The sequence below is a fragment of the Hyperolius riggenbachi genome, chromosome 1 (assembly GCF_040937935.1).
Source record: "Hyperolius riggenbachi isolate aHypRig1 chromosome 1, aHypRig1.pri, whole genome shotgun sequence".
In the NCBI taxonomy this organism is placed as follows: Eukaryota; Metazoa; Chordata; class Amphibia; order Anura; family Hyperoliidae; genus Hyperolius; species Hyperolius riggenbachi.
Window position 1 is genome coordinate 444,671,774 of NC_090646.1, and position 23,473 is coordinate 444,695,246.

Below are 23,473 nucleotides of genomic sequence, written 5' to 3' on the forward strand. Positions count from 1 at the left end.
ATCACGGGGGGGAAGGGGGCAACTCCCTCCCCCTTCCATGTGCATCTCACTCTTCCATGTCCAGCACCCCCTTTCCATTACATGGGCATCTCCCTCTTCCATGTGCAGCAACCCCTTTCCATGTGCGTCTCCCTCTTCCATGTGCAGCAACCCCTTTCCATGTGCAGCAACCCCCTTCCCCTTCCATGTGCATCTCCCTCTTCCATGTGCAGCAACCCCCTTCCAGGTGCATCTCCCTCTTCCATGTGCAGCAACTCCCTTACATGTGCATCTCCGGCTTATATGCGAGTCAATTACTTTTTTCTGCTTTCTGGGGTAAAAGTTGGGCTTCGGCTTATATGCAGGTCGGCTTATATGCAAGTAATTACCTATAGGCAATAACCTCCTGAAACAAATGCATTCTATCCCAATGGGTTTCTGGTTCAAATCCTGAAACAATAAAGACAAAATGATTGACTTTAGACATTGCTCAAATGAAAACATAACTTGAGTCAAATAATTAAGGCAGCCCAGAGCTTTGTTATAGCTGTAACATTTGAAGCATCAACTATTGCAGAGGAGTGGTTTTAAGATTAAGTCAATACACAATTACCCAACCTTGCTTATCACTGTCATAGTCCAGCCTTTCATTCACTGGTATTGATTTACTAGGTTGGATAATATAACTGAGCCAGCAAGACTGGACGGGATTTTCTTTATTTAGAAAGAGTCTGTACCTCTCGGTGTTACAAGCCCTACTTCATAGAGCCAAATTAATCCATGCCATGCACTGATGAGGATCAAACAATCCGAAACAGTCTGTATGCATGTTGGATTATTATGGCTCTGTACAAATTAACAGGATGACACATCATTGCATGCCAGCGGTTCTGGAGGTGTGTTTAGCTTTTAAGGGTAGAATGGTTAATTTGCATATAATTCATCAGTGTTGCACTGGGAGACATCTCAAGCTCACTCCAACCTGAATTATCGCAAATTCTTTATGTTTTAAGAAAGCAAACTTTTGTTTTTCTTAACATCTTAGTAAGGGGGCTTTTAGGACCATTGTAGTCCCTTACACACTCCAATGAGTTCTGGGTCACCATGAGCTTGCTGGTTAGTCTGTACACCTCTTTATTTAGAAAGGTCTGTCAGGTGGCCATTGTTTGCACCTTCCTGGGGTTATATGAGAACGTAGGAAGGGTAAAAGTACCCATACATCTAACAAGGTATGTGCAGATTCGACCAAGAGACAGACCTCTCTATGATCAGGGAGACGTCTGTTGGCTGCCCATGCAATGCAGGCCGATTCCCAATCGATTTCAGCATGAAATCTTGTAGGAATCAGCCTTGTGACGCCACCTTGACGCCTACAAACTGTTTTATGTGCCAAAATTGATAGAGTCATCAATTGGGCATGCTTGTGGTGGCACCAATTTTAATTATCGAATCAGATTTTCGATTGGCCCGCCAAATAGATAGATTGATGGCCTCCTTTATCAGGAATGAAATTATAATCAGGGAAGACAGATGTCATTCATTGTTCTCTTTTGACTTTATCAAGATAACTACTAGCACACCTCAAGAAGTCAATTGTTCACCAGATCGTAAGGCTTTATAATTAGTCCAATCAAACACCCAATTTCAAGGATAATTTATCACCATGGTGATCTAATTAAACCTCTTATTAGGCTCCTCCTTCTTGGATTCTGCTCAGGATATAGAAAAAATAATGAATACAAAAAGCTCCTTATAGTTGCTACAGCTAGGAACAATTTGTGTGAATTGTAAAATGATTAAATATTAGTTACTTCAGGGATCACATGTATCTGTATGAGCCTTAAGTCTCATACACAACTTAGATTGTGTGTGTGTACAGTGGACCTGGACACCTTAACCTCCATTCCCTTCAGGATATTGACTTGTCTGTACAGAACTTGGCCCCTTACTGTCACCAGAGGGATGGAGTCCCAATCCACACGGACAACATCAACTGAATGTCTGTAGGTAGCTTTACAGTCCTGTAATGCTTATCAAATAAAGCTATACAGTGGGATGTGTCTTAAGGAGGGCATACATCAGGTGACTTGGCGGCCGACTGACCATCTCATTTGATTATTATAATCGAAATGGATAAAAATCTGTGCCAAGTGCATGCTCGATCGACATTGCTACCAATTTCGGGACGAAAAATTGGTCACATTCTCGAGCATGCATGCTGCAAGATGTTGGGCTGACTTGCTTGATCGGGTGTGTGGCGGGAACGTGTGCAATTTCCCAACGATCGACAAATGCGACGAAACCCCCGGCGTGGTCTCCTCTAATGAAAACCGCGCCTCGTGTAAAGTATACATTACCTGTCTGCGGCCTGCGCTTGTCCCTCCACTGGGTCCAGGTGCACTGTTTGCTTCATACAGCACCCCCCACATGGTTTGCTACTAAGGGCAGACATGTGCTGTCACATACGCACCCTCACTAGGAAACCACGTGGGGCACTCCTGTATGTAGAGCAGATATCCTGGAGGCAGCGGGGAAGAAGCGCAGGCTGCAGACAGGTAGTGTATACTTTACACGGGGCACCGAGGGGACATTTACATTAAGGGGGCACAGCGTTGAGGCAGTGGATGCAGCGCACAAGGCAGATTCCGGATTGATTTCAGCATGAAATTGATTGGGAATCGGCCTGTGGTGTATGGGCAGCTGACAGATCTCTCTCTTATCAGATTCAATAAGAGAGAGATTTGTTTCCTGGTCAAATCTTTCCATATATCGCTAGATGTATGGCTACCTTTAGGCTGCCTCTCATCTGTCCAACCCAGCAGTTCTGTCATCATGACCTCTTTAAAGCGGTATAACACCCTGACATAATATTCAATAAGAACATGTTTGCCTACTTTTTATATGCCATACGGTTAGCATATTTGCTTTTGTGCATAGGTATTATTATTCATTTAGAAATTATACGTTCCTAAAGTACACTTATTTTACTCTGAGAGCTGACTTTGCATTTTATTTATAACTGCTTTATTCATCCTTTAACTTAATCAGAAAGCATCAGAAAGCATTTATGCTTGTCTGACTTTGTTCAGGGGACCCAGCAGTGTGAGAGAAGGATTTTTTTTTACATTTCTCACTTGATACAATTAAACACAAGATAACATTATGTAAAGTTCAGAAGCGGCCAGCTCTGCTGGCAGGGAAACTTCTAAAGCCTGTGTTGACCCTTTGAATGCAGTTCTAGTAAAAAAAAATGCTGGTTGTATATAATATGCTGTAAATCATGTATTAGAGCAAAGTAGAAATGCTGGGTTTCAGTCTGCTTTAAGGGTCAACATCATTGTAATATTGAGATCATGTAAATACTCTTGGTCTGTGAAGTAAATATGTATGTATTGTTTTCACACCATGCGCTTTATCAGCTGTGAAACACAGCACATGGTGTATGGTATTCATGGACATAGAAGGTCCCCTGGCTTTAATATTATCATTCGCACATTTGCTGTGTGGCAGGGGATCATTTTTACAGACGGTGCAAACTATAGTGTCTGCAAACATGCAAGTTGTAATGAAGCCCATCAGGCGACAAGATCACCATGAAAGTATATTCCCTTTGGAGTTGAGTGCTGATGTGGCCCAATTCAGAGGTAAGCAAGTTATCTCCCAGGCAGCATAATGGTGATCCTTCCACAAAAAGAGTCCTTGACTTCACTTTTACAACTCAGGTGACAGCACAGGGGGATTATAAATTTTAAAAGAAAAAAACACTGTAGGATTGTGTAAGCCTACCTTACAAACATAGGAAAGGTTAATAATGCTGCATAATAATATCTAAAAGAACGTACAAAATTCTGCACACCTTCAAATAAGTGGTCCCCCTCAGCTTTTACCAGGCAGTTAATGTTAAGGGGGATGAAGAGCTGGGCACGTAGTGGGTCTCCATAGAGGTAGCTTGGAAGTGCAAATGGACCCTCCAGTACAGGCACAAGAAGAAAACCGCAAGAGGTGGCCTTTCTATGCCAACCCTGAACCTTGGGGAAGAAACAAACAAAACAAAAAAAGTTTGGCAACAAATTTTAAGGCCAAAATGTTGTAATTATGCTAACAGACAAAAAGAAGCTCTCACCATTTCAAAGAGCACTGCGGCAGTCACAGCCATCCAATGCAGCTTGATCTCAAATGCAGCTGTTAGAGAGAAGTTTCCATGGTAATAGCAGCTGCACCACTCTAGTCTATCCGTGCGGTTGTTAACATCCACATCCAAGGTTACTGTTCTCTGTTCTGGTACAGTGGCAGCTAACAAGAAAGCAAGGTCAAGTGAGACAGATAAATATAAACAGATGAAAAAAAAAAAAAAGTATTGAACAAAATGGGAAAATCAGAGTTGGGAAAAAAAGTACAAAATAAAGTTTAGCTTTAGAAAGTCAAGACTCTAAAGAGGTAAGTTGGGGGATGCAACGTGCAGCTTAAATTACTAAGGCATGCAATAAAGCAAGGGTGTAAGCTAATGACTGCCCAGTGATTAAAATAATTTGTGTCACGGTTTTAAGACGAGAGAGAACCAAGTAACCCATGTATTTAGAGAACGAGAAACCTTCATAAAATAAAAGGACAAGGGACTGGTGACAGAGCTTGTTCCATGGCTCTGTACAGGTGCTTGGCATGCAAGTTACATGTACCCGTCAGGGGAGGAGCTGTTGGAGATGAGATTACAGTCAAGAGAGGAACCAATGATGTCACATGGAAGCAGCAATGGTGTAGGCTGTAGCTGGGTTACCTTTTCTTTGATGGTTAGAAGAGAAAGTAAACCATGAAGAAAGAATAATGATGTGGCATGACCCAGTGATAACAGATTTGCAAGATGTTGAATCACAGGAGTGTTATCTATTAAGGCGAAGTCTCAGACAAAGAATTATGCTTACTTTTTCATGTAAGAATATTCAGGACCTACACGATTAAGCTTGTTGTTTTTCTTATCAAAATGTACGTATGACATCCATATGTGATTACAACCACTGTAAATGCAATTATTACTAATGTACAGTACCTAAAGCTACTTCATATACAGAGGCTGTAATATATTTTATGAAGCTAGGTCTTGGCTCAATCTACCAGACGTAATTTGAAATATGATTATATTAAATGGAGACTGCTGTTAACACTAAGAACCATGGGCCATCTGTAAAAGATAAAAACCAAAGCTAGTCCACAGGAGATCATTCTCTTGAAGGTGACACTCCATCAGCTCCTCTGCCCTTTGCGGGCAGCTACCTAGCAGTGCTGCGGCCTGGCTTCTTCCTCCGAAGCTGCGGCTGAAAGAACTGTGCCTACTTGCATAAGAGGCTGGCCGACTGGGTAACCAAGGCAAGAGAAATGGAGGGATTTCAGAATGCAGCAGCTCCTCTTCCACCAGTGCCACTTCAAACCATTTCCTCTGGAAGGCAGCAAAATCCTCCATTGCAGAAGAATGCCAAGCGCTTGCTTGGGTCAAGTTTGTGGTCCCTAAAAAGGAGAACATTTTTTTAAAAGGCATGTCAAAGAGGAACTGTTGCGAAAATCTTAAAATTTTAAACACATACAAATAAGAAGTACATTTCTTCCAGAGTAAAATGAGCCATAAATTACTTTTCTCCTATGTTGCTGTCACTTACAGTAAGTAGTAGAAATCTGACATTACCAACAGATTTTGGACTAGCCCATCTTCTCATAGGGGGGTCTCAGGGTTTTCTTTATTTTTAAAAGCACTTTGTGAATGGCAGATGCTCTGTCCAACTGCCAAAATAGTGTGCAGCGAGCAGGGAGGCTGGCCAGCATCTTTGTGTCAATCATTTTCAGGGAATATCTTTTTAAAGAATAAAAGCCATGCTGAGAATACCCCATGAAGAGTTGGACTAGCTCAAAACCTGTCGGTAATGTCAGATTTCGACTACCTACTGTAAGTGACAGCAACATAGGAGAAAAGTAATTTATGGCTCATTTTACTCTGGAAGAAATGTACTTCTTATTTGTATGCGTTTAAAATGTTAAGATTTTGGCGACAGTCCCTAAAAAATGAGAACATTTATTTAAAAGGCATGTCAAGTAAACTTTCATGTGCAAATTGTTTATCTATTGCTGGGAAAATTTAAGACTGGGGTTTCCACTCCACAAGTAGACCAAATGAGTTATACTGTTAGGATATCTCTAAAATTATACATTTGTTTTTACTATTCATTAACCCCTTCCCAACCGCCTAACACCAACAGGTGTCGGCACCAGGATGGGGTATTACAGGGGATCATGCGCACATCCCCGCTTGAGTGACAGAGCAGAGCTCTGTCATCAGTCTACCAGCGGCAATCACTGCTAGCAGACTGTTAGATGCATCGCTGTGCTGGGGACAGCCATGTCACTCGGCTGTCCACTGGAGAGGCTCCAAACGCAATCCCCTCTCATAGGCTGATACCTATGAGAGAGGATCGCCATGACTGACTTGAGGGGGGAATTAAAAATATATACAAAAATAGATAATTTTATAACAAAAAAATTACAAATAAATTAATATAAAAAAAATCATGGCAACAGCGATCAGAGCCCACCAACAGAAAACTCTGTTGGTGGTCAGAAAAAAAGGGGGGGGGGGGGGAATTCACTTGTGTGCCAAGTTGTATGGCTCTGTAGCGAGCTATTAAAGCTGCAGAGGGGGCTTGTCACTAGGGGGTTGTAAGACTGTGGTCCTGAAGTGGTTAAGTACCAAAGCTGTCTCCAGTAAAAACAATCCTGTTGGGGGTACTTGAAGACACATTTCCAAGCAATGAGGAGAGGATACAAAGTCCACCCAGTGCATTGCTGGTTTACCTATTGGAAAGGCCTTTAGAGACAACTCTCGTAGGAGCTGGTAAGTAAAACACAAGACTGTCTCAGTTACACTATACTATCTCAAGTGAGGACTCTTCAGTTAAAGAAAATGCAGCTCTATTTGTAAAGCACCTTATTTCACCGGTCACCATATGGAAGCAACCCTAGAAATCTGACCAAAACATATTATCACTTCATGACCATGTTCTCATCTTCCAAGCAATACACAGACAAGGAATGTGGACTAATCAACTAGTTAACGATTTGGAAATTAAACTCACATTTCAGGGCCATAATCTTGCACACAGTGTTATTAAACTTTAGTGCTTTAGGGAACTATAAACACCCTCTGACACTAAATGTCTTTCCAGTGCCCTAACTTCGGTTCCACTTACCCCTCTCAGACTCTCTTTCTGGAGGAATTCTGTACAAGTAAAACCCATAAATGAAGGTTCTAAATGTTTCTCCAGAAGCATGTGTGATATATTGGTCATCAAGCATCTTCTGCAAGGCATAAACAATATTTACGTGGGCCAAAGAACGACAACAACAGATACTTCCATGATAGAGAGAATACGTGTACATGTCTTACCTGCATTATGTCCATGGCCACAGTCTGACTTTGTACCCAACTTATATTATTGACCAGCCAATGTACAACCTCAGCACTGATAAAGCAGCAAGGTGGAAGGCCCTTCTGTTCAGACAGCAATGGAATGCCTGTCCTATTCAAAAATCCAATACAATATTGTTGATATTTGTTACATTTTCATAGTTTATCACTTCCATTACAAGTTTACCTGGCTATATCCAGAGAAGTTACCAAGTAACTACTGCATGTCTGCTAAGAGCACAAAACATTTACATGTCACTATTTCATTCACATTTAAAGAGAACCCGAGGTGGGTTTGAAGAATATTATCTGCATACAGAGGCTGGATCTGCCTATACAGCCCAGCCTCTGTTGCTATCCCAACCCCCCATAAGTTCCCTCTGCACTCTGCAATCCCTCCATAAATCACAGCCACACTGCTGACAAACAGCTTGTCAGAGCTGGCTGTGTTTATCTCTATAGTGTCAGTCTGCTGCTCTCCCCGCCTCCTGCAGAACTCCAGTCCCCGCCTGCCTCCCTTCCCTCCCTGCTGATTGGAGGGAAGGGACGGGGGCAGGGACCGGAGCTATGCAGGAGGCGGGGAGCAGCTGAGACTGACACTACAGATGTAAACACAGCCTCACAGCACGGCTGTGATTTATGAGTGATTGCACAGTGCAGGGGGACCTTAGGGGGGGTTTGGGATAGCAACAGAGGCTGGGCTGTATAGGCAGATCCAGTCTCTGTATGCAGATAACATTCTTTAAACACACCTCGGGTTCTCTTTAAAACCTAGTATATCCATATAGTAGAATCTACAGTACACAACCCAGATGATTGATTGATATAATGCAAATTTCAGATCACCTTTCTAAAAATCTGTCACACACAGCACTTACGTTGGGTGTTTCATTGCTTCTAGAATCTCACTGAGGCTGGCACTGGAAGGAAGAGTACTTGGTCCCCCAGACACTGGTACCACGCTACAAAAAGAAAAAAAAAAAAACTAAAAGTTATACAGCCCCTTCATAAAAGGCAGACTTACACCAATGATATATGATCACCTGTACCTTGTCTCAGCTGATGGAAGTGACTGCTCTATTGTATTACCCCCTTGAGTTACTGATGGGGTGCTGTTTGCCAAGGTGTTGTTTCCATCGGTGTAAGGGGAAACCCCTTGATCAATCGAGATCTAAGTGAGAATAAATTTATTTTAGCAAAATGGACAGCATATGCATACAACAAGTAAACAGAATCATGTTATGTTAAAGTGGACCTGAACTCTTGCACAGGACAGAAAGAAAACAGAGAAATGCACTCTGTATGCATTTAGAGAGTTGAGCCGGTTTCATTCCCCCTCATTTGTGTCTAATCACAAGTTGTAATTTGATCTCTCCCCTGTGTCACATGACTGCCATGGCAGATAAGTTCATTTAAAAGCACAAGAGGTTAACAATAGGTCTGCTTCCATGAATCAGGAAGTAGTGCAAATACAGATTTATTTTAGGATTTATATCAGCTGTAACAAAGAAATGTTTTTGTTTATTATCCTTTTGCGTATCTTTTAGAGCAGAGAGGAAGTTTTGTGTTCAGGTCCATTCTATGCTTTATCACTCCATGCAGACTTTCTACTGAGAGTGTTCAACAAACATTAACATACTGCATGTTTGGAAAAGATTATCAGGAAAGGATGTTAACTGTATTGATACTCATTCTTTTTTTATTTGTACTAACAAGTTTGTTGAAAGATTAGCTTTTGGGAGTGTATTTTTCCTTTGTTAGATCCATTGTCTGATAAAGGGAAATTGTATACCCAAAAGCTTAGGTCTGGTAAAAACTATCAACATTTGTCACCCAAAATGATAATGTTGTCTCAGGCAGCAGATACAGCATAAAAGCGCTCCCATCTGCCTCTGACAGTGTTCACAACTGGGCAGCTCATTTACAAATAACCCCTCAGCTGGTCATCTGTGCCCTCTGATCTTTCTCTTCTTCTCCAAGACAACAGCACAAGCAGCTGGGCTGCATATACTGCTGCACAAAGAGAGGATGGGTGCTACATCCTGCTGAGGGAACTTCCTGTAAAAGTCATGCACAAACGAAGGGCATTGGGAAAAGGGCTGAGGAGCAACCGTGCAACATCAGCGAACATCTGTATACACCTTAATGTGTACAGTTGTGTATAGCATAATCCATCAAGAAACGAATATCAGTGCACACAAAATTAGTTTTGTGTATAGTACTGAACCTCTCTTTTAATGCTGGATGTCGTGCACTTACTTGGCTATAATATAACTTGCAAAAATTATCTGACAGTAAGACTCTCAAGTGTTAAATCCTTGCACTGCATAAATCAATCAACTGCAGAATCCCATGGTAATGTTTTTTTCCTTCCAATAACTGTGCAGCTTGTTTAAATGGAGTAGATTGTTGACATACAGGAGCTATATTGGACATGCAATTCAGTTGTTTTTTAAATGTGTTGAGAATGTCTAAAGTTGCTCAAACATATGGTTTGCATGGGTGCCCTCTATAGGGTTGATCCGCATGGGTGCCCTCTATAGGGTTGATCCACATAACAGCGGTAATATTACTGTGCACACAGCGCACAGCAATATTGCCCTTACTAACGGCTCATCCTGCTGCCACTGAAATTCCCAGTGATGCAAAATACTATTCCCCCTCCGAGCCGTAGCAACTTTGGGGGGCGGATACACATAATTAGTGATCCGGCTATCGTCAGCACCCAAATTACCCATGCACGGACCGTGGACGACAGCTATAGCTGCGCCAATATCTGAAGCTACACGGCCGCGTCCTGACGCTGAAGTGACCTGCCCTGTATAAACCCACCCTACCATATGTATCTCTGTGCATAAACCTACATGTCACTAAATCTTCTCCCACAGCCTACAGTCTTATTTTCAAGAAATATTCTCCAAAAGTAGTTCTGTGATGTATTTCATGTACAGGAGTGAAAAACAGTAATGCCTTGTTCCACTAGTAGCCAATCTGAACATGACATTGCTTTCCATTTCAATGACAGGAAGTTGGAATTCAGGCTTAACAGTATCAATATGTACTAACCTGTGACCTGTGGATAAGAATCAGAATGTACAGCATGCCAATTGTAGGTGTAAAATATGGGACACTAATTGTATTCTATGCGTTACATTTATAAATGTACTTCATCAGTGGTATAGATTGTCATACACATTATTAGTCACTCATATGTATGCCGTGATCTTTGTGACTATACATACAAGGACGGGATACTACCATCTGATACTACCATCTGATGCCAACATTACAATTTTTTTTAAATAGTCATTTGGTCATTCCCAGTAATCCCTTTTAACCAACAGCAGGTACTTTACTACCTATTGTCTTGTCAAGCCATTATGCTGAATAAATGATCAAATACAGCTGTTTCCAAGCCCATTACTTCTAAAGGGTCCCATACACTGGTCGATTTCAGGCATCGATCGATCGATTCTTTAGAATCGATCAATCAGAAATCGATTCTATCAAATTCCCCATTCGATCGATTTGCAGCCGATTTCGATCGATTTGATCTATCTGACAGGATTGAAGATCTAGGTCGATCTGCTGCTGGCAGCAGATCGATGGTCCATAGAGTTGCACTGGATCTAATGGTGCAGTAATGCCCTTAGATCGATTTTCAATAGATTTCAGGCATCTGACGATCTCATGGTCGAATCTGCTGCAAATCTATCGGTATAATGCCTCAAACCCCTTGACAAAAGTTGTTGACCTGCTTTGTGCACAAAATGATGGCATACTTCAAAAAATAAAATAGGATTCCTGCTGAATCAGGGCACTGCACACTGCAGCTGGGATGGCTATAGACCACATTGGGTGTAGTGGGCATAAACCAGAAGCTGCTCTTGTAGCAGTCAACTGACCCACCTCTTCACTAGCAGCACTGTGTGAGGGAGAGTTCAGGTTAAAATTATCACAGAAACACCGTTATAAGAAATAGGGATTCACATGCAAGGCATTGTTACTGTAAAGCTATTTATATAGTAAAAAAACGCATGCAAATAAGCACACAGTTGGTGCGCAAAGCCATACTATTAACTTTTGCATTTAGATACAAAATGGGACCAAGCAAAAATGTACACAACACACATTCATGCCGATGATGAGTAAATATATTCTGCGTGCAGTTAATGGTGGACAGTGCAGGTCAAAATACATCATGGAGAATGTCCATAATCCTACATTCCAAGCTATCTAGTAGGAGAAGAGTCATGCAAGGACTGCACTGTCACAAAGCTGGTGGTACCTAGTACACTGACCTGGGGGTTGAACGATGGTGCTGTACGTGGGCTACGAACAAAATCCATAAAGAAGGCCCCATCCTGAGAGGAGAGCGACAGTGCAGAGAGAACAGTAAAGACAGAGAAAGAGCCAGATAGAACCAAACACAATTACATTTGGAAGACACAGAGGAATCAGGAAATGAACTGACCAGATATCATCAAGCAGTGGCAAAATCTATACAAATATGTATCTACAATGTCTGTGCTTTATATATATATCACCTTACGGGGGCTGTCCACAAAGGTGGGAGTGACAGCTGGATCAGAGCCCTGGGAAGAAGCTTTTCCTGAATGGCTGAGAGCTTGTTGTTCCCCTAAACTCCTGAAAATATACATAGATACATATACATTTTACATTTGTATTCCTTTAACCATTTTAAGCAATTAAGTTCTAGTTCTTGGCAGATAGACTATCCTACTTCTGATTAGCTTCCATCTCTAGCAGAGCTGCAAGGGCAGATGTGCCTTTCTTTCCTACAGGAGGCCCGGGAGGTTCTGGTGGGTGTGCAGGAAGCTGCAGTCCTTTCATCCCACCTCCCTTCTAAAAATGCAAAGAAAAGTACACAGGTACATTAATACACATTTACACAATATTTTCAGTACAACAATGAACAAACATGGCATAAGAGCACCAAAATACCCGAATCATCCGGTCAGATCTGTGACGCCTACGAATGCGGTTCAAACCTTCCACAAATCGCAGGAAGCCATCTAAGAGCTGTGCTTCCTCTTGCTCAGATCTTGGTCGATCTCCATACACATCACACCGCTGCTCTCCCTCAGTAATACGTTTGGTAGGTCCCACACATGATGGAAGCAAAAGAAACCGAGTGCGCCAGAACTTCAGAGACTCAATCAAGCTGCATACAACAAATAGGGTGTAAAGCTAAATCATGGAAATTAGATTAAAAAAAAAAAAAAAAAACAACAACCCTTTTTATGTATTGCTTTGAAATTCAGTAGATGAGATTTCAACTTAGCTAGAGCAGTAGAGATTTATCAAAACCTGTTCAAGGAAAATAGAGCAAAACAGGTGCAAAATAAGTGGAAACATGGAGCAGTTTCTCACAGCAACCAATCAGAATATTCCTCTGGGCTTCTGCTACACTTTTGCTCCAAATTTCCTTGGACTAGTTTTTCGAGTTTTTCGAAATGTGCCCAGTACTCTGAAATCCGTCTTTATATTTAAGTGCTGTTCACCACCAGAAGGTAAATTCAAGCTTGCAGTGTAGGGAGTGGCGAACCCTGGGTTGTTAGCTGAGCTTACAACGTGAGAACACAGGATGAGTTTCACTAGTGGTGCAAAGCTGGCAGATGCACTTTCCCTAAGCTGTATACATTAGCTTATAAAGGCTTTGATGGATAAAGCAGCTCCTGCAGATTGCCATCTGTGCATGAAGTAGATCGTTGATACCATTCTTTTCTAGACTGAAGAGCTCCAGTTATACTTATGACCCACCTGAAGTCTTCAGAGCCTGCAGAACAGATGTACTGATCCAAATAGTTCCACTTGTAGTCCTCCAACCGCTCATGAGAAAATTCCACCCAGCTAGGCACAAAGTCACAGCCAGAGTGCGAGGGGCACAAGTTGTACGTATAACTGATCTGGGCAGATTCATATGGATATCTAGAAAACACATGTGTGGGTTTCATCAATTGCTCTTAGCAATATCCTCGATAATCAGTTAACATAAAAGCCGCAAACAACGCTCCCACATCCCACCTTCATATTCCCGTAATTGTCTAGATCACTAACCACATCAATAACAGTGATACATTTATATTGTCATGTTAATTCTGTGTATCACCTATTACATGCAACTGGAATCTCAAATTCAAAAATGTCCTCTAGGTCTCCTAAAAGGGTAACTTTCATCCATTTACTTGAGTTTCCAAGGGCCGTAAACTCAACAACTCAAATCACTGCAGTGTTCAAGCATGGTTTTGATATTTTACTAAAGATGAACTTTAAATCAACATTTTGATTGTTTGCTCCTTCCTGTCTTGTCCCCAACAGACTGCTAGCAGTTAAATATTTAACAAATATTATCCTCTTACTTTGGTAAATATCTTGTCACAGTGATTATTTTGTCCTTGCAGGTCACCTTATGAAATGTCCGACCCATGCTTAGCCAATACTGATTTTCTTCTTCTGGACGGTTACGGGCTACCAACCCTGGCAAAGATATAGAATGGTTTATGTAGTCAACATACAGATAGTTGTCCCAAATACCTCTGACCGTACTGGGCAATACATGGCTATACTATAAACTTATATGTAATTCTTTATTTTCATTATAGATCTAATTTTAATTTTGCTTACAAGAATCTGAGTTGAAAGTTAAAAATAGACTAAAAAATTGTATTACCTCGTCTGTAGAGGGGGCTACTGCTGAGAGGTGGTGGTGCACTGGAACACTGTTTGGGCTGTTTGGGCTGGACAATAATTTGATAGCCTTGCATGAGACGCTGACATATAAATTCTTCAAATACTTGCTGAGCAGTCATTTGAACACCATCCTCATCACGTCTAGAGAACAGGAAATAATGTTATCCATCTAAAAGAAAACTTCACTTATAAAGTACCACACAATTATTTTTTTAAATCAGTTTTCTAACAAGTCAGTAATTACTTTCTTTTTCAGCTATTTAGAGGTCTGGTAAAATGACTGGTATGTGATGCTAGTTGGCTGGTTTGGGAATGTCATTCTACAGGACTTTATAATCCTCTTCAAACATGCTCCTAAGGGGCGTACGAGAGGAATCGGTGCGGGAGACTTGGGCACAGGATACAGCCGGTATGGCTGATCCTGCTGCTGCACAAGTTCCCGGTCGCATTAAATACTATTCCCCCTCTGGGCCGCCATGGATAGTGGGGAATGAAATAATTCGTCTTCTAGCAATTGCTAGAGGCCGAATTATAGGGTTTTAAAAGTAACTTCAGCTAAGTCTTCTGACGGCGCCGAAGTTACTCCCTGTGCGCCGCTATAGCTGTAATTCCTATAACGGTCTATGGTGACGCCAGCTGCGCCCAAGTCTCCTGCGCTGGATTCTGCGTGTTCACCTAAGCGTACCTCTAGAAATGACAGATCCCGTCATTGAAATGGCCTATATTGGCTGACCATCTGCTTCAAGCAAGGTTGTTCCTGGACAAAAACCTGATTTATAGGGACTTTATTTTGCCAAACATCAGCAGAGCATGGCATGGAACTGGCATGTCACTTGTCAGATAGAACTAATATCCTCCCTTTTAATGCTATCGCAAGTTTTCATCAATATCTGTGTTACAGGTCACAGGTGTGCATGTATTTCAGGATGCAAAGGTATAATAGTGGGATGAGTTTCAATTGGCCACACTCAGTTATCACCTGCCCTTGTCTACTTGAGACCTCTACAAGATGACTACCTGTCAAAGTTTGTCAGCTGCAGAAAGGTCAAAAGACCCTGTTTTTTTTTTAGCAGACATTGCACTGCAGTATGTTTAGTATAGTAAACGGACTACCTGCAGGACTGTTGTAAGTCCAGGTGAGCACCACCAGCAGACTAATGTATCCCCCCTTATCTTTTAAATCCCACACGTTTTTTGGATATTATTCCTTCCCAAATAACACATCAGCTCTCCTCAGCCTTTAACCTTCCTGGCGGTAACCCCGAATGTAGTTCGGGGTAAGCCACGCAGGAGGATTTCTCAGGCCCTGCTGGGCCAGTTTGCATAATTTTTTTTTTTTTGCTACACGCAGCTAGCACTGTGCTAGCTGCGTGAGCATACCGATCCCTGGGCTCGCTACATGATTTAAAAAAAAAAATTAAAACTGCTGCACTGCCCCCTGGCGGTTTTTAATAGACCGCCAGGAGGGTTGAAGTAAACCAAAGGTGAATAAAAAGTGTTAATGTATATTACGTTGGTGTTCTATACGCTCTTCAGACCCCTCTAGGTTATTTCTTTCATCCGTCCATCCCTCTGACTTTCCACTATATGCCCACTTTGGGACTCCGGCCAGATCTTTAGGACTGTGCACAGCCATGCTGGAGTTCAATACATTGGGGCACACATAACCCCAGTCGCCTCCAGGAACAGGGCATGGAGTGGCAAGATGGAGGAGGCAAGGCTGGAAGAAAGAAGTAGCTTGGAGGGGTCTGAAGAGTCTCTAGAACATGGAGGTATTTATTAACACATTTTAAAGACCTTGGGGTAGACTTTTACCTTGCATTCTCCACTCTGCTTATCTCATTTTTTTGTTAATATGTCTTTATCTTCTGGAATTTTCTCACCTTTCTTTAAACAAGAGGGGAACAATCCTTGATCTGTCCTCAGCATTTGCTACTGTATATCAATATTTGTTTCTTCAGATACTCACGTTTACGGCTAAGTGGACTGATCCACAAAACGTATCTCATCTTACTTGCTGTCACCTCAACTAGAAGGAGAAATAACTCATGAGCTAAACAATTAAAATGTGTTGAGACGGGTAAGGAAAAATCCTTTGCACAGAACTCTGTATTGCCAATAAATGTACACCTTTTCTCAAACGGACCATCAGGGGGCTCTGTATGGCTAATATTGTGATTACACCAGTCCCACAGTGTGATGACAGTTTCCTGTCTGTGAACCTCAGTGCAGCTGTTTTACTGTTTACAGCGGTTTCCAATTGCCAAAAAAGCAAGCAGCATCTCCTTCCACTGACATTACCCGCCAGTAGTAAACATGTCATCAGGGAGAGCAAAGATTTTACAATGGGCAAATACTTACTAAATCATTTATACATAATTATTGTAAAAATGAAGCATTTTTTTTTACATTATTTTCACTGGAGTTCCTCTTTAAGTTATCTACACTTTTACTTCAATGAGGTTATAATTCTATCATCATCTCTCCTATCTAATTTCTACATATATAATGTAAAAAATAGAATTAATTTTTTTTGCTGACCCTTTAAGGGGTTCGGCATCCACAGTTCTATGTCAGCGATTTCCCTGTCATGGGGACAATAAAATACAATAACATTTCTATAGCGCTTTTCTCCCATAGGACTCAAAGCGCTTAGGCTCTTTCAGATTCAGTAATTAGTAGGATGAAGTATTCACACAACAAAAGTTATATTTCTGCAAATGCCAGACTGAACAGGTGGGTTTTCAGTCTGGATTTAAACACGTCCAGGGATGGGGCTGTCCTGATCTGTTGAGGTAAGGAGTTCCAAAACGTAGGGGCAGCATGACAGAAGGCTCTGGGACCAAAAGTTTCTAAGTGGACTCTGGGTATGACTAGATTATTAGAACCTGTGGATCTGAGAATGCGGGGATTGCTACGCAGCTGTAACATATCTTTCATGTATCCAGGGCCTAGATTATTCAGGGATTTAAATGTCAGTAGGCCGATCTTGAATAGGACCCTCCATTCTATAGGTAGCCAGTGAAGGGAATGCAGGACTGGCGTTATGTGGCAGTGACGGGGTTGGTTGGTCAGCAGTCTGGCAGCAGTATTCTGTATCAGCTGTAGGCGGTACAAGGCCTTTTTTGGAAGGCCAGTGTAGAGAGCATTGCAGTAGTCCAGTCGGGATGTGATGAAGGCGTGGACTAAGGTTGGCAGTTCTTCTGGGGGTATGAGGTGCTTGATTTTTGCAATGTTCTTCAGGTGAAAATAGGATGATTTCACCACAGCAGAGATTTGAGTTCTGAAGTTTAAATCCCCATCAATTAGAACTCCCAGGCTACGCACATGATCAGAGCTGCGTAGATCCGTGCCTCCTATTCCCAGTGGTGAAGACTGCAAGTTAAGTTGTTTTGTTATCATGCTCTGCCCTCCAATCAGAAGGACTTCAGTTTTGTCTGCATTTAGTTTCAGCCAGTTGTCATTCATCCATTGCTGTAGTTCACGTAAGCAGGCGTTTATAGTTAGAGTTGGGTCTGTCACACCAGGCTTGAAGGAAAGATATAGTTGGGTGTCGTCTGCATAGCAGTGGTATGTCAGGCCATGTTTTTGGATTAGTTTTCCCAACGGTAGCATGTAAATTGTGAAAAGCAGGGGAGAGAGGATTGAGCCCTGGGGCACCCCATACTTAAGTGTTACGGGGGTGGACAGGAAGGGCCCCATAGACACTTTGTGGGTTCTGCCACTCAAGAAGGATTGGAACCACTGAAGTACTATGCCATCAATGCCGCAGTATTCCTGTAGCCTGTTTATCAAGATGTCATGGTCAACTGTGTCAAAGGCTGCAGAAAGGTCTAGCAGTATGAGGATCGAGCACTCTCCTCTGTCTCTTGCCATGAGCAGGTGGTTGCATATTTGGATGAGGGCAGTTTCAGTGCTGTGGTGTTTCCTGAAGCCAGACTGGAATGGGTCATAACTCTTTATTTTGTAGGATTCTGGCTTCTAGCTGGAGGTATACAGCTTTTTCAATTAGCTTTGCCAGAAAGGGGAGGTTAGAGACAGGTCTGTAGCTGGTCATTGCATTGCATTGGTCCAGGGAGGGTTTTTTTGAGGAGAGGCCTGATGATTGCTTCCTTCAGTAAAGCAGGAAATATCCCTGATTGTAAGGAACAGTTAACAATTTTGAGGAATACCGGTACGAACAGGTCGGGGCAGTTCAACATGAACTGTGTTGGGCCAGGATCCAGGTCACAGGTAGTTAGGCGGACGTGAAGGAGGATGCTTGATGTGACTTCTTCATCAATTTCTTTGAAGTTTGACCAAGGTGTTACGTTGTCTCTGCTAATGGTCTTCGGCGCTATATTAGGCTCAGATGCTGTAAGTTGGATGGCGGACCTTATAGCGGAGACTTTGTCTGTGAAGAAATGGGCAAATTGGTCACAGAGGTCCTTTGAAGACTCGATATTAAGTTTTTGACATGCTGGGTTGCAGAGTTTTTCCACTGTGCGGAACAGTTGGGCTGGTTTGTTAACTGCATTTGCAATCTCTTGTGATAGAAAGGATGATTTTTTTTCCGTGATTACCTTTTGGTAGCTCTTCAAGTGGAAGATTAAGGCATGTTTGTCTGCTGGGGACTGAGATTTGCGCCACAGCCTCTCAAGTTTTCGGCCTTGTCTTTTCAGCTCTTTTATAGCGTTATCAAACCACTGTGCATGATGGTGTGGAGTAAGATATTTGGTGCGCAGAGGAGCAATGGTCTCAAAGGTGGAGGACACACATTTGTTGTATTTAAACACCAGAGTATCAGGGTCCAAGCTGGAGTCAGTAAATTCATCAAAGCTAAGGTTATCACGGATATGTTGAGGTGTTAGCCCTTTTAAGCGGCGATATTTTATTTGATTCTTGACCTGGTGTTTGATGGCTGGTATTGAGAGGGAGAAGTGGATAGTGTGATGGTCTGACCAGGCAACAGGATTAATTTCCACATTGGCTATTGACAGCCCAGTATGGAATATAAGGTCCAGAGTGTGACCTTTCCTGTGAGTAGCAGAGCTGATTGATTGGAGGAAGCCCAGTTCATGTAAGGCACGAGGTAGCTCTTTTCCAAATTGTGAGGAGGAGGAGTCCACCCATGTATTGAAATCTCCAAGAACAATCCATCTGGGGTGTTTCAGTGTTAGGTTGCATAGGAGGTCTACAAGTTCCTCAAGGAAGTCTGAGTATTTTTCTGGTGGGCGGTAGATCACAGAGTGAGGTGTCCTACATACACCCCTGAGACACTGTAAATGTGCATTATCAATGACTCAGAAAGAAGAGTGTAGAGGTGCAAACAATAGTGTTATCTCCTGGGGTTTGCTTAAAGGGAACCTGAACTGAAAATTAACTAAGAAATATACAATTATACTGTATGTACTGTATGCTCCTACTTCTAAAAATATATATCTTTAAATCTCACAATTTTATTTTTTTTAAAAGATAAAAATGTAGGTTTAAAGTTTTACTGTCTCTGCTGAATGACACAGTCTTTCGCACAGTCTGCAAAGTTCAGAGTCCCAATCAATGAACTATTGACCTTTTTGTATCTATTCCCTGCACTCAGAAGCGGTTCTCTTCCAGGAAAGAGTTTTATGGCTGTAATTTGTCATCACTGAGGGCTACACTGTTGTCCCCCTAAATCCCGACCAGAGAGAAAATGTCACTTGCATACCTAGATATTTAACTTTTTCAGGGAGAAAAAGGAAAAATAAATGAACACAGCTTAGTTACATGCAGGAATGACGCCAAACATACATATATTTATCTCATGTCACAAAACACACTACTTTTTTTCTCCAACAACTAAGCATTTTTTTCCACAACATTTAAGCATTTATTAAGTTAGTGAAAAATGATACAGAGATCGAACCGTAATTATCAATAAATGGTATCATGTTGTGTAACATAATGCTTAGAAAATTCAAATAAACCTGCATAGGCCAATGAGGTCTTTCCAAAATTACAAGACTCGTAACTATAAACAAGCCATGCTGAGGCCTGAAACGAAAACACTCAGGTGGTTTTTTTTATAAAATCTAACCAAAACTAGCTCCTACAACCATAAAACATAAAAACAAAGAAGACCAAGAGACAGAAAACCAAGGGGTTAATGCACGAAGTAGCATTTATTAATGCTGTGCGCAGACAGCGCACGGCAATATTACAGTTATTACCGCCAGCAGTGTTCCGCGAGTTACGCTATTAGTAACATGCTTTACTGTAAAGGAGAAAGTCTTGTCCTAGCATTTCACATAAAGCATACCTTACTTTAGTTAAAGTGGACCTGAGCTCTTGCACAGGACAGAAAGAAAACAGAGAATACACCCTGTATGTATTTAGAGAGTTTATCCTGTCTTATTCTCCCTCATTTGTGACTAATCACCACCATAATTTGATCTCTCAGCTGTGTCAGCTCAGTAATATCCTCTACCATGGCAGAGCAGCTAATTTGTAAACACAGGATGTTAAAGTGGATCCGAGATAAACTTTTACTCATTGCATAATTGTGTTCCTTTCATATAGTTTATAGGGCATTCCTCAAACCAAATACTTTTTTGTTTTGTTTTAATACTCTAATGCCCTATAAATGGGAGCTCAGTCGGCAGGAGGAAGAGGTTACTAGCCACTATTTTCAGAGGCAGAGGGGACTAGGAGAGTGGACTGAATTTACACACAGGCAAGTTGATAGCATCTCCAGCCCTCAGCCTGCGACAATGTAACAAACAGAACATGACTGCCCTCATTGTATCACAGGAATAAATAATCATATACTTTTGAAGCGGTTTGCAGCTAGATATGCTGTGTAAGCTATCTAAACTTTAGATAAGATATATAGACAAGTTACTTGTTGTAGTTAGTTTTTCATCTCGGACCTGCTTTAACAACATGTCTGCTACCATTAAAGCAGAAAGTAAGCCACAATGCAGATTTATTGCAGGATTTAGATCAGCTGCAAGAAAGATTTTTTTTCTTTAAAGGTTATTATGCTGTTTATCTTTTAGAGCAGAGAGGAAGTTTTGAGTTCAGGTCCGCTTTAACTAAAAAGGCTACCATCTTGTCCTCTATGCAAGTCTCGTTTCCTGACTGTAATGCTGACTCACTGGCTAGAATACCTTTTCAATCCCTTACCTGGAATAAGTGAGTAAATCTGGAAGACGAACACAAACTCCAAGGGAGGTGACCCATAATGTATTTGCAAAAGATCAGCATTGCAGCCAGGAATCTGGCATGGTTTAGGAGATGGTAGCCTCCATAGCTCTTTAATGCAAGGTGTACTTTTAAACAAAAATCCTTTCACAACCCTAAATTCAACATGTAGATGTGAATTATAAGATTAGTGCTAGACTCTTGTCTTACCTATCCATGTCAGCTTCTGGTAGCAGGTCATAGCAGCCCTCTGTGTAATCATTTTGCAGGCTTTGCCTGTCTGGGAAGTAGTCTGTGGTGAGTGGCAGGCAGGCAGGGGTGGTGAGGGATTTCCAATCCACCCCAACTGTACAGCAGAAACCAGGCACTATAGGGGGAGCAGACAGCATCAAAACTGCCCAGAGACCATCGTGTGTGAGGAAAGATGATTGACAGAAAATAGAGGAAAGTTTTGGGGTTGAGGAAACAATGGAGTAACATGGGATTAAAAGGTCCAGAAAAGCACATAAGGAAAAAGCGGAACACAGTTGTTATGGTGGTTAAGGGTAATGAGATGCATGTGAATGAGTAAAATGAGAAAAGTATGAATTAGGGTAAGAAGTGTGAGGAAAGTGGCAAAGTTGGGTAGAAAGGTGTGATAGAGTGTACAGTACAAAGTGATTTGGAGAAAGACAAGAATATTGGGAAAGAAAAGGAAGAAAAAGAAAGAGCAGGTTAACAATGCCATGCCAAAGGTAAATTCTGTCCCATCATGCATTGGGAAACATTTTGTTTTTTAAAGACTTACAGTAAAAGATTCTGTTATAATACCAAATTAAAAATGCATTAACATATCATAGACATGAATTAGAATAAGACATGCACGCAAGCTGAAGAAGAAGTGTAAGGTAAAGAAGTGCAGAGGATAAAAAGGAAGTTACATTATCTATGGAGAAGAAATCTAAAGCATATTATTAACAAGGTGTAATAGTATGTCTGTAAGAGAAAGGCAAGCATTAGTAACAGTCTTGCTCCTCTGTAGGATACGCCCTATTACTAGATGAACAGTTTGTAAATATTATATAAATCCATTCATACATCTTGTCAAATTGTTAATTGATTATTGCCACAAATAAGTTTGAGGTGCACTCTAAATATATACTTAAATCTTAAAGGCCATTTAAACACCCCTGACGACTGGTTGTTAAAATAAATCCTTTCTCATAAAGGGGATCTGAAGTGAAAATAAACAGATGATATAATGAATTGTATGTGCAGTACAGCTAAAGGGGCCCATACACTCAGCCGATTATCAGCCAATCAATCGAAATCGATTTGCGGCCGATTTCACTCGATCTGACACGTTGGAAAATTTAGCAAGATCTGTTGAGATTTTGCATTGGACCTAATGGAAATCTGATGGCAAAAAAATGCCATCAGATTGATTTTCAATAGATTTCATACTGAAATCTATTGGGAATCTGTTCCTAGTAAAAAAATTTCCTACATACATCAGATAGATCAGAGATCTATCTGATGACCTATTTGCTGCTAATCTAACAAGTGTATGGCCACCTTAAGAAGTGTAAGCTCGCAAAGGGCAGGGTTCTTTCCCCCTTTTGTGTCCTGGAAATCAGTATACATTTTAATCATTGTGTTACTTTTATCACTGTCATTAACAATTCTGTATTTTGTAGTCTGTATTTTGTATCATTGTGTATTTTGTCACCAATTATTTATGTTGTATATTGCTGTACACCATTGTCTGTATGATTATGTACCCCATGTTCTTTTCTTACTTTGTACAGCGCCATAAATATGTTGGCACTTTATAAATCAATAATAATAATAAAGAAATAGAACATTAGTAGCAAAGATACGAGTCTCATATTGTTTCTAGCAAACCAGGGGGGGTGGGGGGGGGAAGAGTCAGCTCCAGCCACTAATCAAATATAAACAAATCAGGTGTGCAGAACAGATCCAGAGTATGCATATGCCAAAAAGAAGGAAAGAGGGATCTGGAGAAACACCGCACCACTCTGATATAATCAAGGAATTACATCTTTAATATATGAAAAAGTCAACAAGAATCCATAAAAACAATTAAAAAACAGATAATGGGTGGACCACTAATATAACATATCACATCAAAAGTGAAAAAAAATGCACAAATACACCTCAGTAGTCAACTAT

General features: G+C 41.3%; 1 protein-coding gene across 6 annotated transcripts in view; it reads right to left on the reverse strand.

The window, feature by feature from the left end:
- Positions 1-23,473, reverse strand: part of DEPDC5 (DEP domain containing 5, GATOR1 subcomplex subunit) — an 88,708-nt gene that overhangs the window by 7,417 nt on the left and 57,818 nt on the right. For 2 of the 6 annotated variants that reach the window (XM_068238402.1, XM_068238396.1), the window contains exons 26-41: positions 21,512-21,695; positions 14,121-14,281; positions 13,810-13,927; positions 13,211-13,378; positions 12,392-12,611; positions 12,171-12,292; positions 11,974-12,073; positions 11,728-11,790; positions 8,476-8,597; positions 8,305-8,388; positions 7,406-7,538; positions 7,209-7,317; positions 5,248-5,478; positions 4,103-4,272; positions 3,836-4,007; positions 369-429 (exon numbers count right to left, since the gene is read on the reverse strand). In XM_068238402.1, coding sequence (XP_068094503.1) covers positions 369-429; positions 3,836-4,007; positions 4,103-4,272; positions 5,248-5,478; positions 7,209-7,317; positions 7,406-7,538; positions 8,305-8,388; positions 8,476-8,597; positions 11,728-11,790; positions 11,974-12,073; positions 12,171-12,292; positions 12,392-12,611; positions 13,211-13,378; positions 13,810-13,927; positions 14,121-14,281; positions 21,512-21,695 — 2,218 coding nt within the window. Of the gene's footprint in view, positions 1-368; positions 430-3,835; positions 4,008-4,102; positions 4,273-5,247; positions 5,479-7,208; positions 7,318-7,405; positions 7,539-8,304; positions 8,389-8,475; positions 8,598-11,727; positions 11,791-11,973; positions 12,074-12,170; positions 12,293-12,391; positions 12,612-13,210; positions 13,379-13,809; positions 13,928-14,120; positions 14,282-16,125; positions 16,170-21,511; positions 21,696-23,473 lie in introns of those variants that run through there. The other 4 variants (XM_068238407.1, XM_068238411.1, XM_068238416.1 and 1 more) reach the window with 4 other exon arrangements.